This window comes from Anoplophora glabripennis, unplaced genomic scaffold, assembly GCF_000390285.2.
Source record: "Anoplophora glabripennis isolate ALB-LARVAE unplaced genomic scaffold, Agla_2.0 scaffold10, whole genome shotgun sequence".
Lineage (NCBI taxonomy): Eukaryota > Metazoa > Arthropoda > Insecta > Coleoptera > Cerambycidae > Anoplophora > Anoplophora glabripennis.
In genome coordinates, this window is record NW_019416481.1 from 1,416,206 (window position 1) to 1,430,066 (window position 13,861).

At 33.7% G+C, this 13,861-nt stretch overlaps 1 protein-coding gene across 1 annotated transcript in view; it reads left to right on the plus strand.

Annotated features, from left to right (window-relative positions):
* Window positions 1-355: 355 nt before the first annotated feature.
* LOC108904053 (protein timeless homolog) overlaps window positions 356-13,861 on the plus strand; it is a 307,033-nt gene continuing 293,527 nt past the window's right edge. The window contains exons 1-2 of the mRNA XM_018706438.1: window positions 356-823; window positions 2,542-2,722. Coding sequence (XP_018561954.1) covers window positions 570-823; window positions 2,542-2,722 — 435 coding nt within the window. The 5' untranslated portion in view covers window positions 356-569. The remainder of the gene's footprint in view (window positions 824-2,541; window positions 2,723-13,861) is intronic.

Consider the following 13,861-nt stretch of genomic DNA (forward strand, 5'->3'; position numbering starts at 1 on the left):
GATACTATTATAATAATAGTCCGCCTTGACAGCACAAAATAGTTCGAAAACTATGGGTGAATGGGTATTATGTGTATTAAACCGTTGGAGTCTGATATGACGTCAAATATACTGCTCACAATATGAAGGGAAATGCTTAAATTTAGGCCAAGGTAAATATTTCAGAATTTCATTTGTAAAGATTTTTAAAATATTTATTTACGTGACTAGTCGGAAAAATGTTGAGGACTGCTGACGTTGAGTAGGCATCCCGTCCGGTAGGTCAAATCGTTGCTAATCATCTGATTGTGATTCTTCAGGTGCCGGTACCAGTTTGTTTCGCGCTTATTCTAACCTAAATAATGTCGTGAAAGAAACACCGACGGTTTTATGTGTTAAATGTTAATTGAGCATAATTTAGAAGTGTTTAAACGTTTAATTACTCGCTATAATAGTGCCATAAAAGTTACAAGTTCGTTGTATCTAAATTTGGAGACATTTCAATTTACCTACAAGGCATAGTTTGTTTTGTTGTTCACCGAAACAACTTCAGTTGTGTTTATCGTGGTTTATTTGTTTTTTGTTTAATAATGAGCGACTTGCTATCAGCCGAAATTATAGCCACATGCGATGCTCTCGGTTATTTTGACCATAAATCGAACAAATACTATGCAGATTCCAATACTCTCGAGACAGTAAAGGACTTGATAAGATTCTTGAGGCGAGACGACGAAAATCATGATGTACGCAGGCAGCTGGGTGAGACAAAAGTTTTACAAACAGATTTACTGCCGCTGCTCAAGAGTTATTGGGAGGAAACTGACCTATTTGATGTCCTCTTAAGGTAATGTACTGTTTTATTAGCCACATAAACGCGACCTTTCCTTGAAATAAGTTTATAAGAGCAGGAACTTGAGCAGTCAGTTGAAATTAATGTTAGGATTTATTTTTGAAACATAAATCTCAAATGGTATATACCTACTTTGTTGTTTAAGTAGTTTTATACAACCGGTAAAACAGGGAACTGTTAATATGGATGCATAAGTTTGCAGTTGAGGCAGGTAATTCGAGTGTAAAAACAATTTTGTAAAATATTCAAGTTATACATTTATTCATCGTCCCACTTTCAGAAAAAATTTGCCACCCCTTTAAAAGAGAGTCCGTTATGGTAAGATAAATTCCCTCTGTTCATCATTTACGATTTCTTCGGTACACTTTTCTCTGACTTACACAACTGCGACGAGACTTTTCAAATAAAACATAACGTCGATGGAACTTTTGTTGAAATTGAAACAATTTTCTTTCAATCGTAAACTCGATTTCCTCCATTTGAAACATCATTTCGGAGCATCAGCCGAACGATGTGCCGCATTGTTTAGTGACCTTTTAAGGGGCCGTATCGCCGATAAATAAATAAAAAGTTTATTATGAAACAGATACGGATTGCCTTGCGGGATGAAATGGGGGAGTTTTAAAGCGGTTCTGTTTCCCAAGCCATTCGTGGCTGCGGGCCAAAATATACAGGGTGGTTTAAATGTAAGACTAGAAATCAAGTATTGGGCTTTTAAGGTTGCTATGTTTCAGATTACAAATAACAGAAAATGGACTCGTTTTGTTCTAATATATATTTGTAAAACTGCAAATATACTAGGTGTATGCTTTTATTCGGATTTTACACAATGTTGGGCAAATGTTGATAGAGTACCAAGCAAAAATAAAATAAAGTAACAATTTTTAAAATTATTGCCTTATAGAATAACTGAAACAAATAATTTTTTCTTTGTTGTATTCTAATAAATATACTGATCAATGTTTCAACTATGTTTTGTTCAAGACTTCTTTATTTAATAAGTTACATTCTATATAATTTTTTTGTAGTATTTTATAATAGCCACTATTTTATTTAATTAGGTAGCTTTGCCACACTGAAAAGAAAAATAAATAAACAAATAAATGAACCCTTGTGCGAAAATGACGCAATCAATCACTGCAGTACATGTCAAACTCAACGTTTCGTAAATCCAACTATCAAAATTTACGCAATTATTTGAAAGGCGTTTATCACTGTTTACCAAAGTAAATGCAGATTTTCTCTTTACCGTATTACTTTCTTTTCCAAATTTTTTTTATTCCTAAATTTTTCTTTACTCATTCAATGGAATGAATAATATGACCGGGCATGTTTGCAAAATTTCGATTTTTCGAATTCACCCTTTCTAATACAGCTTCTTTGGTTCTAACATTTAAAGGTAATTCATTCCACTTTCTAAAGTGAATTTAATCGTTTCATTTTTAATCTTTAAAAAGACGAAAATCATAAAAAATATATAGCCAAGTTGTAAAAAAATAACCAACGAAGATATTTTTATTGAAATTATTAATATACAAACTAGTAGTTTTCATAATATATTGGACATAGCTCCAATCCCCATAGTTATTCCAACATTTTGTTGAAATAAATCGTTTATTAATTAAAAATATGTTGTTTTATACAATCATATAGTCAGTAATTCCATTGTAGTCAGTAGTTTTACTTTTTTAATTTGATTTCTCGTTTCACAGATTGATTGTTAACTTGACCACACCTGCTCTGATTTTGTGGAACGAGGAGCTCCCTACGGAGAAAACTGTGAGGAATCATTATCTGCAAATAGAGGAACATCTTCAGTCGTACAAGGAGGCATTCGCTGATGAAGGTGTCTGGGCTGTTCTGAGCACAAGATTGAGCAAAATACTCGAAATTGTAAGTACCAACTTTCTCATTTAAAATAGTCACATGCATTACATACGTTTTTTTATGATTCCTGTAGCGGTTATAGCCATTTTCTTATTGGTATATTGGTCAATGTAATATATATTATTATACAGGGTGTCCCTCGGTGACGAGACATATTTCAGAGACTACTTCGATATTAATTTTGAAAATGTGGGCAGTAGTGTTTTCGATCATGCCCTTCTTAATTAAAATAATGNTCCCTTAAATATTGCCGCGTCTTTTTTAAACACGCTGTATACAAGTAAACTATTAAATGCAAGTATTAATAAAAGCTTAATATATTTTTTATTATTTAGTTTTTGGGAAAATATTTACCTACTTTCAAAATAGCATTATCATTTTTGTCATGACAAAAAGTTTTTGATGTTCATTCAAACAAAAGCTTAATCAGAATGTTACAATTTTTGCCCAAAAAATTAGTGATACTGGAAATTCTTAATCAAAGTACTATTGTTAATGAATTAAATGAATGGCAATGGAAGTTAATTTAATTATTTTTTTTCAAATGGACATTCAAAACTTATTGTAATCTTCCCGTATTCCTTGAAACCTTATTAAGAAATTTTGAAATCATCTTTTAATTTCTAATAATCCTATTGAAATCTTAAATAATCATTGAAATCTACTAAAATAACTGAAATCTCCTGAAATGTTTTGTAATCTGTTGAAAGATATTGTAATATTGTTTATTTATATGAAATTTATAATCTTTTTTAAATTGATATTGAAATCTTAGATACATTACAAGATATTTCAGAAATTTTGTAATCTTCGTATGTTTTTTCCTTAGCGGATTGCCCTTCGGAACACACGAATCACACTATATAGGTTTCTGTCTAGGTTTTTGTGGCATCCTTTGGAAATTGAGGTAGGGGGGGCGTTGTATAAGAACTACATCGACGAAATTGGTTAACTGATTACACAGATTACAGCGAGGATTACAGATAAGATTACATATATTACAGATAGATTACATAGATTACAGATAAAATTACGTAGATTACAGATAAAATTTCATAGATTTCAATTTTAAAGAGATTCTTAGATGATTACAAAATTTCAAAAAGATAAATATTAAAACACGGAATTACACGGAGATTGCAAAGATTTCAGAAACGATTACATAAGATTCCAGGGCAAACGTACGAAGATTACATCAGTGGATCGCCCCTCGCTAGATATATGCTTTTATTCGAATTTTACACAATGTTGGGCAAATGTTGATAGAGTACCAAGCAAAAATAAAATAAAGTAACAATTTTTAAAATTATTGCCTTATAGAATAACTGAAACAAATAATTTTTTCTTTGTTGTATTCTAATAAATATACTGATCAATGTTTCAACTATGTTTTGTTCAAGACTTCTTTATTTAATAAGTTATATTGTGCGTAATTTTTTTGTAGTATTTTATAATAGCCACTATTTTATTTAATTAGGTAGCTTTACCACACCGAAAAGAAAAATAATTAAACAAATAAATGAACCCTTGTGCGAAAATGACGCAATCAATCACTGCAGTACATGTCAAACTCAACGTTTCGTAAATCCAACTATCAAAATTTACGCAATTATTTGAAAGGCGTTTATCACTGTTTACCAAAGTAAATGCAGATTTTCTCTTTACCGTATTACTTTCTTTTCCAAATTTTTTTTATTCCTAAATTTTTCTTTACTCATTCAATGGAATGAATAATATGACCGGGCATGTTTGCAAAATTTCGATTTTTCGAATTCACCCTTTCTAATACAGCTTCATTTTTCTTTGGTTCTAACATTTAAAGGTAATTCATTCCACTTTCTCAAGTGAATTTAATCGGTTCTTTTTTAATCTTTAAAAAGACGAAGATCATCAAAAAGATATGGCCAAATTGCAAAAAATAACCAACGGAGATATTTTTATTGAAATTATTAATATACAAACTAGTAGTTTTCATAATATATTGGACATAGCTCCAATCCCCATAGTTATTCCAACATTTTGTTGAAATAAATCGTTTATTAATTAAAAATATGTTGTTTTATACAATCATATAGTCAGTAATTCCATTGTAGTCAGTAGTTTTACTTTTTTAATTTGATTTCTCGTTTCACAGATTGATTGTTAACTTGACCACACCTGCTCTGATTTTGTGGAACGAGGAGCTCCCTACGGAGAAAACTGTGAGGAATCATTATCTGCAAATAGAGGAACATCTTCAGTCGTACAAGGAGGCATTCGCTGATGAAGGTGTCTGGGCTGTTCTGAGCACAAGATTGAGCAAAATACTCGAAATTGTAAGTACCAACTTTCTCATTTAAAATAGTCACATGCATTACATACGTTTTTTTATGATTCCTGTAGCGGTTATAGCCATTTTCTTATTGGTATATTGGTCAATGTAATATATATTATTATACAGGGTGTCCCTCGGTGACGAGACATATTTCAGAGACTACTTCGATATTAATTTTGAAAATGTGGGCAGTAGTGTTTTCGATCATGCCCTTCTTAATTAAAATAATGGCGTCCACCTAACGCTTCTGGTTATACCGAATAAGCGCTCTCAAAAATATATAATATATAATATAAAATATAAAAAAAAACAAAAACTACAACGTTACCTTCGAGACCAAAGGTTATAATACTTATTTGCTTGTATACACCCTGCAACACACCATTTTAGGAAAATTGTAAACGTTATAGTCGATTTATTGTAATGAGAATGAGTTTTGTACTTAGTCGGAGACGCCGCTGTAGGGTTTCCTCCGCTTGTCGGACATTTGTCCGTTTCCAATTACGGCATCGTTTTACATCAACCAAATTGATCGGCACGGCCGGTCCCTTGACCCACGTTCCGGAGCCTGTAAATGCACAATTATTATTGTCGTAAATGTCAGGGAAAACGGCAGGCCGTAAATATCCGTGGGGTACATTATAGAGACATTACCGATAATGACGTCTGTATAAACATGCAACCGTTTCCCGGGAAATATACGGCATTACATTCTCGAATGCGGCGGGCCAGAAGACTACGTACTACTATCTGGAACAGTTTCCGGCGAACGCCGTTTTTAATGGCACCCTTGTCATCGTTTTCTGGAGTAATGCCTATTGCCCCCGCAACAGACGTCCGTGACTCAGCCGGTCGACGACAATAATGCGAAAATTATTTAAAAATTTTAATCCACCCGCTGGCCGCTGTTGCAGTCTCATATACGCTGCGTAAGCCATCAAACTACAGTAGTTGGCTGCACATAAAAGATATAAATACAGGGTGGTGATTTTTTTAAGAATTAGATGTTACTAGAAGAACTAGATCTTCAGTTTTTTTTTCAAAATTTTGCACTAAATTGTAGATTGTTTGCAAATAACTCCAACCGCGTCAAATCACTGCTGCACGATAGTCGGTTAACGTTTCCAAAACATTTTCTCCAGCGCAGCACTTGGTTTGGAAATAAATTTTCAAAAATTCCCAGCATTGTTCCTGCTTAAAACAATCAATTTTTCCAACAGAGATTTAATAGTACATAAATGTCAACGGTAAACAAAGTCTAAACTATACTGGTCTGGATAGACTAAGTAAATTACACGCATCTCCCCTATCAACTTCAGGTGGAAGGAGTCGGACATGACATATATCATCGAGGCTGCGACTCGGACTCTCGTAATTGGTTGACTGTGGGAGCGCACGTGCCCCGTTATATTTTTTGTGAACCGACCGAATACCTAAAGCGCATTGCTGTTTGTTTAGTTTTATTTTTATTATTATTCCATTCAAACCTTTGGTAAGAAGTAGACGGAATATTACAAAATAAAAATGGTGTACAAAAAAATTATATTATTAAATGGTATTGTCGTGCAGAAAGTGCAGACGAAGTTGTTGGTCGATTTATATCTTCATACCCCGACGAACCAGTCCCCACTGCTAGAACTGTTTTGAATGTTTTTCATAAGTTTGATGAGTGTGGATGTGTTAATCGGTGTACGAAATGTAGCAATCAGGAACCTCGTCAAATTCATAAAGCAAGGAGAGAAAAAGGAGTTAATGTCTTTGCTTTTGTGGAAGTAAGTGAGCCGTGTTCTTCCTCCCAAATTTCCGAAGAATTTGACATTTCAAGTCGTACAGTTCGTCGCATCTTAAAAAAGGTTACAAAGCCTATAAAATGCAAACTTCTCAAGAAATTATTCATGTGATCAAATAAAACGTATGGAGTTTTGTGAATGCATTAGGGAAAAAATAGATGAAAATAATGAATTTGCTAGGCAGATTTTATTTACAGACGAATCATCTTTTTCCTTACTTGGCCGTCATAATCCTTCAGTGGTCCAATATTGGCCCGGGAAAACAAGCCTTTACCTAAAGAACCATACCATTAAGAACGCAGTACCCTCAAAAGGTAAATGGTTGGGCTGGCATTTTAGGCGATAATATTGTGGGTCCCTTTTTTATTGATGGTAACTTAAATGCTGAAAGATATTTGCATTTATTACAAAATAGTGTTGTACCAGCTGTACGAAATTTGGATGTAAATTTTGAGGAAATTTGGTTTCAGCAAGAGGGATGTCCTGCACACAACGCAAGATTATTTGGAACAAACTTTTCCTGAAAGGTTTATTTCCACAAAAGGTATCATACCTTGGCCTCTTCGATCTCCAGATCTGACACCCTGCTACTTCTTTTTATGGGGTCATGTAACGCAACTTCTCTACAAACATCGACACGAAAGAGCCGCAAATTTGGACGAATTACGGCTTAAAATTAGAAATATTTTAGGATCAGTTACTCCTGAAATTTTGTCAAATGTTCTTCAAGAATTTTACGACAGATTAGGGTATTGTGAAGCTCAAGCAGGTGGTTTGTTTGAACACCTTATTAATAAGCTTTATTTAATAAGCATTTTAAAATAGGTAATTCATTATTTTGCTTAAGAGTTACCACTCATTTTATTTTAGAACACCGTTTTAGTTTTTACTAGAGGTTATAAATAATTTGTAATAAACTTGGAATGCTTTAGCATGGTCTCAAAACCTCTTATCATTCTTGTAAAAAAATATCCTACAAATAGGGTAATTACTGTATGTATGGCAACACTGCTGTCAATTCCACACCGTGGCTTATACTATTATGCCATCGCAATAAATCAAAAACGTAATTATTGTCCAGTATTCTATCTTCCGTATGTACGTATCTTATACGTACGTTGTTCCCAAATTTCCCCAAAAACCAATAGTCAAGGAGAGCTTAGAACCGCAGGCTTTGCGCACTTATGGCGTTTTTTTTTGTTCTCTTATATCGATGGCATAAAATTATACAAATGATATGGGGGCGGAGTCAGAATTATTAGGGGAGACTGGTGAAACATTTATATAATTTACTAACTTTGTATCGGAAATAAAAATATGACCAGACCTGTATAAAGTAAAATCTCTAGTCCTATTTTATCTCCTTTCAACTCTAAAACATCTTGTTCTTCACCTGTACGTATTGTTGGAGATGAAGGACAACTATAACTCGTATACTCCTGCATTTTTTTCAAGAAATTGTACAATTGCAGATAAAGCGTTATAAGAAAGACAACAGAAAGTCCTGAGCATATTGGATTAGTCATCTAGGCTTCGAGCTATTAGCTCACAACAAATTTTTTACAATGTTTAAAATTGAAAGAGGTTCATTATTGTAATTTTTCTAATACATTGCTATAATTTAGTAATACAGTCCAAGTATTTGGTTAAAGTTGAAATTCGTTTAACGATTTCGAAAAAAACTATTTAGGTCGAGGGGCGATCCGCTAAGGAAAAAACGTACGAAGATTACAAAATTTCTGAAATCTCTTGTAATGTATCTGCAGATTTCAATATCAATTCAAAAAAGATTACAAATTTCATATAAAAAATCAAGATTACAATATCTTTCAACAGATTACCAAACATTTCAGGAGATTTCAGTTATTTTAGTAGATTTCAATGATTATTTAAGATTTCAATAGGATTAATAGAAATTAAAAGAAGATTTCTTAATAAGATTTCAAGGAATACGGGACGATTACAATAAGTTTTGAATGTCCATTTGAATAAAAATAATTGAATTAACTTCAACTGTCATTCATTTCATTCATTAACAGTAGTACTTTGATTACGAATTACCAGTATCATTTTTACGCAAAAATTGTAACATTCTGATTGTTTTTTTTCGAATGAACGTTAAAAACTTTTTGTCATGACAAAAATGATAACGCCATTTTGAAAGTAGGTAAGTATATATTTTTATTGAAAGATAAAAATATATTAATCCAATAAACTAATAAAAATAAAAAAATAGAATTATCATAAAATAAACATTTTCCCAAAAAATAAATAATAAGAAATATATTAAGCTTTTATTATCACTTGTATTTAATACTTTACCTGTATACAGCGTATTTAAAAAAGACGCGGCAATATTTAAGGGGGTGATTGCCCAGGTCATTTTATAAAAAAAAGTTCCTATAAACATACGTCCGCAAACGCTTCGTTACCGATCTACAGTGTTGAAATTTCATTAAAAAAACAGTAAAAATTAAATTTCTGTAGATCGGTAACGAAGCGTTTGCGGACCTATGTTTATAGGACCTTTTTTTATAAAATGACCTGGGCAATCACTCCCTTAAATATTGCCGCGTCTTTTTTAAACACGCTGTATACAAGTAAACTATTAAATGCAAGTATTAATAAAAGCTTAATATATTTTTTATTATTTAGTTTTTGGGAAAATATTTACCTACTTTCAAAATAGCATTATCATTTTTGTCATGACAAAAAGTTTTTAATGTTCATTCAAACAAAAGCTTAATCAGAATGTTACAATTTTTGCCCAAAAAATTCCTGATACTGGAAATTCTTAATCAAAGTACTATTGTTAATGAATGAAATGAATGACATTTGAAATTAATTCAATTAGTTTTGTTCAAATGGACATTCAAAACTTATTGTAATCTTCCCATATTCCTTGAAACCTTATTAAGAAATTTTGAAATCTTCTTTTAATTTCTAATAATCCTATTGAAATCTTAAATAATCATTGAAATCTACTAAAATAACTGAAATCTCCTGAAATGTTTTATAATCTGTTGAAAGATATTGTAATCTTGATTTTTTATATGAATTGATATGGAAATCTGCAGATACATTATAAGAGATTTCAGAAATTTTGTAATCTTCGTATGTTTTTTCCTTAGCGGATTGCCCTTCGGGACACACCAATCACACTATATAGGTTTCTGTGGCATCCTTTGGAAATTGAGGGGGGGGGGGGGCGTTGTATAACGACTACATCGACGAAATTCGTTATCTGATTACACAGATTACAGCGAGGATTACAGATAAGATTACATAGATTACAGATAGATTACATAGATTACAGATAAGATTGCATAGATTACAGATAAGATTACGTAGATTACAGATAAAATTTCATAGATTTCAATTTTAAAGAGATTCTTAGATGATTACAAAATTTCAAAAAGATAAATATTAAAACGTCTTAATTACACGGAGATTGCAAAGATTTCAGAAACGATTACATAAGATTCCAGGGCAAACGTACGAAGATTACATCAGCGGATCGCCCCTCGATTTAGGTTTCAGTTTTTTAAACCTGTCCTATGAAAGAAATCCTCAGTATCTTCAGTCCAGCCTTGGGACTTATTTCCCTTTAAGTAACGAAGACAAGAGTACGCTTGATCTCGGGTTATACAGTGTAGGAAAGTACCGATAGTCTATCAGAAGTTACGTGGGAGCGATAAAGTAAGCCATAGAAATCCATGTGATAGACAAGGATTGCTATAATGAAGGCGTCTAATAGTCAATGCCTATTTCGCCCTTCCACAAATAGGAAGTGGATCTTATTTGTGGAAGGGCGAAACGGGCGGTGACTATGAGAGGCCTTCATTATAGCCATCCTTCTCAGCTTCTCAACTTCAGAAAGACCATCGGTACTTTCCTACCCTGATACACATACTCATCATGGATTTGTGTTCCGGTAATTCAAAGTCAACGTTCGATCACACTGCGAATTCTCAGGGCTAGGTCGTGACATCTTGCCTCTCCGAATCCGGACGATTCCTGAAATCTGGGCTATTATTCCTTGGTTTTGTGTCACAGCTTTTCCTGATGTCTGCTTGAGGTGATTAGAACGGTTTACGGTTCTACGGACAGTTTCAACGGTTGAATTCAAAACATGGGTGAAAATTTCGATTTCCGCTCAGCACCTTTTGTTTGGGTTTTCCGCGTTTTCCGGACTTGGGATTACGACAATAGGTATGCAGATTTTTAAATATCGCCTTTTCTGTGAAGACCAGTGTAGTCAACTCGTTGCTCCGGGCGGTCGGTCGACCGGTTCCAATTTCACGGTTGCTACATTGCCGGCGCGACCGTCACAAAGGCCGAGTTTGCTGATCGATGCAATTTTTAGCGCTCCAAAGTTTACACAGTTCGCAATTTGTTTGCTATCAACTATCGCGACGCTGATCCGATGTTGTATAATGCGGATTAACTAATGTATTCTGATTTCTAAGTATCGGGGCGTCTCTGACGGAGGATCAGAGGATTAAATTTCAATCGAAAGCGCAGTTTCGGGATACTTTAATGTTTACTTACGTGTTGCACCCTTATATCTTAAAACTCAACTAAATAGCCTTGAAGTAAAACAAGTTTAAGGAAGCGAAAGGAAGTTGTGGGATTTAAACACGTGTGTTGAGACAACAAAAACCTCGACAAAGACGCTTATTGTTATTATTTCTGTCGAACTTATCATGTGTACTGTATTTAATCAGATTATATTAAATTGAATTCGTACGCACCGTGATTGAAATCATATATTGTGTGTAGCGTGCCAAATAAGCCTATGTAGCTAGGTAGTTAAATTTGAGAGGGATGAAGTGGAATACTATACAGAAGATTTCACCCCCTTCAAATTTAGGAGCCTTATTAGGGCTTGATTCAGCTACTTAGCGAGTTTCATTACTATTCCCAAAATCTAGCGTTTGATTCGTTCTCTGTTAGCATGAACCTGCTTCTAGCATTAAAGTGATTAGTTTAGTATTTTATGAAAGAAGAATAAAGTGAGGGGAAAAGTTTGAATTTTTGCCATTCTTTCTGGGGAAAATGGCAGAATTAAAACATTGAAGGGGAGTATGGGGGGAAAATACATTGGTGTCACTGGCTAGTATTATTTTGTCCTTCGTTTTTGGTTCGGTAGTGGGGTTCATAGAAAACAAAGCGCCGTTACCACCTATTTCCACCTCCAGCTGAATTTTAGGAAGCCGTGTAATTAATAATTTATCCCGACCCATTTCGGCGGCGTTTAGTTATATTTATGATCCCCGGCTCTGTTTATAATCTCTTAGAAAACCAACTAAAAGTTTACGAGCCGACCAAGTTTGCCCGGCCGATATTACTTTTAAGACTAATTGAACGTCTGTTTGGGAACTTTCGGCACTGCCTGGCAGGCTCCAAATTAGGACGGGGGCTTTAGGTAACACATTAAATATTCAAATGGCTGATTTACCGGCGCTTGATTGCGCGCCGCGGCTTACTTGATTATTTTCTCGAATTTCCGAGTTTTATTTGTTTTGCGACAATAATTAAAATGAGACGGCGACGCGACGTGGGGGAACGGCCGTCCCCCTTGTTTGATCGCCTCCGGGGGGGGCGTGTGGGGGCTCCCCCCGGGCATAATTCAGTGTGTTTCTAAGGAAGATTAAGCAGAAGTCATAAATACGCCGCTCTCGCAATAATGCGGGGCATTATCATTTTAACTGACAAAGGGGTGACGGATAGTTGTTCTCGGGGCTGTGCGGGTGCCCTAGATTTTATTTTGCAGGCAGTGGCGGTCGCTTTTCCTGATATAAAGGCAAATTTCGACCAATAAAAACAAGATTTTAAATCTTCTGAAAATGAACTGCTATTCTTTTTCCTAGCAGTAGTTAATATCAGTTTAATTTTATTACATATACCTATAGGTTGTTCGGATGCTATGAGAAAATAATTATTTTACTCGTAAGACTAATGACACTTTTCGAAACTCAATATTCACCTCATTTTTTTTTTCAAATTTGGTTCAGTTATTAATTAACTACTCCAATGGAAAAAAAATCATCAAAATTCTAGAATTCCAACGTAATGAATCTTCATCAACTTCTAAAATCAGAAATGATTTTTTTAACGAAATTTTCTAAAGTTTGGAAAGTTTGAAAAGTTTATATTTTTAAATATACAGGATGTTTCTAAACTATGGTGCCAAATGAATATGACAGATAGAAAATGTCATTTTGAGCAAAAAGTTTCATGTAAACATAGTTCCGAAAATGCATAATAAAAAAGTTACAGGGTGATAAAGGTACAGTTTGAGAAACAATTTTTCGCAATAACTTCTACAAAAGTTAGGCAATTTAAATGAATCTTGGTGCAGTTTCTTAGACACTAAAATGCAACAATTTCGTGCAAAAACAATTTATTCCCATCGCCCAGGAGCGGACAGTCGGGGTAGCACATAGGATTTTATTATGAAAAAAAAATTGTCCTTTGCATTTTCGGAAAATTGATCAAATTTTCTGAAAAATAAACTAATATGTCACAAAAAAGGTACTCTTGTTCAATGTCGCCAATATGAACCGTTCTCTTTAAAATTTGCAAAATTTATTGTCGTGCACCCGACAAGATAGAGGTAGCAAGTTCGTCATCATAGTAGCCATGAAATTTAAAATAACCTTTCAGTTTTCCTGTCAAAAGTTAATTGTAAGTTTTGATAGCATAAAATTTAGCTGGTGTTACTCATTAAAATTTGTTATGGCAGAACAATACACCTTGCACATATGCATTTAATTTACGGAAAATGTGACTGTAATAGAAGAATGGCAAGTAGATTATATGAACAAACCTATCCAAATAGGAAAATACCTTCTCGAAAATTGTTTATACTTACATTTTGGTAAAGCAACCTCAAAGCAATATAACATTTTTTTTACCAAAATAGAGACTTGTTCTCAAAACCGAAGCTTAGAATCTAGGAGCCCTAGATTTTTTACTACATCTAAAGAATTTAAGGGCTGATTATTAATATGCAATTTTAACGCTGTTAATATTGAG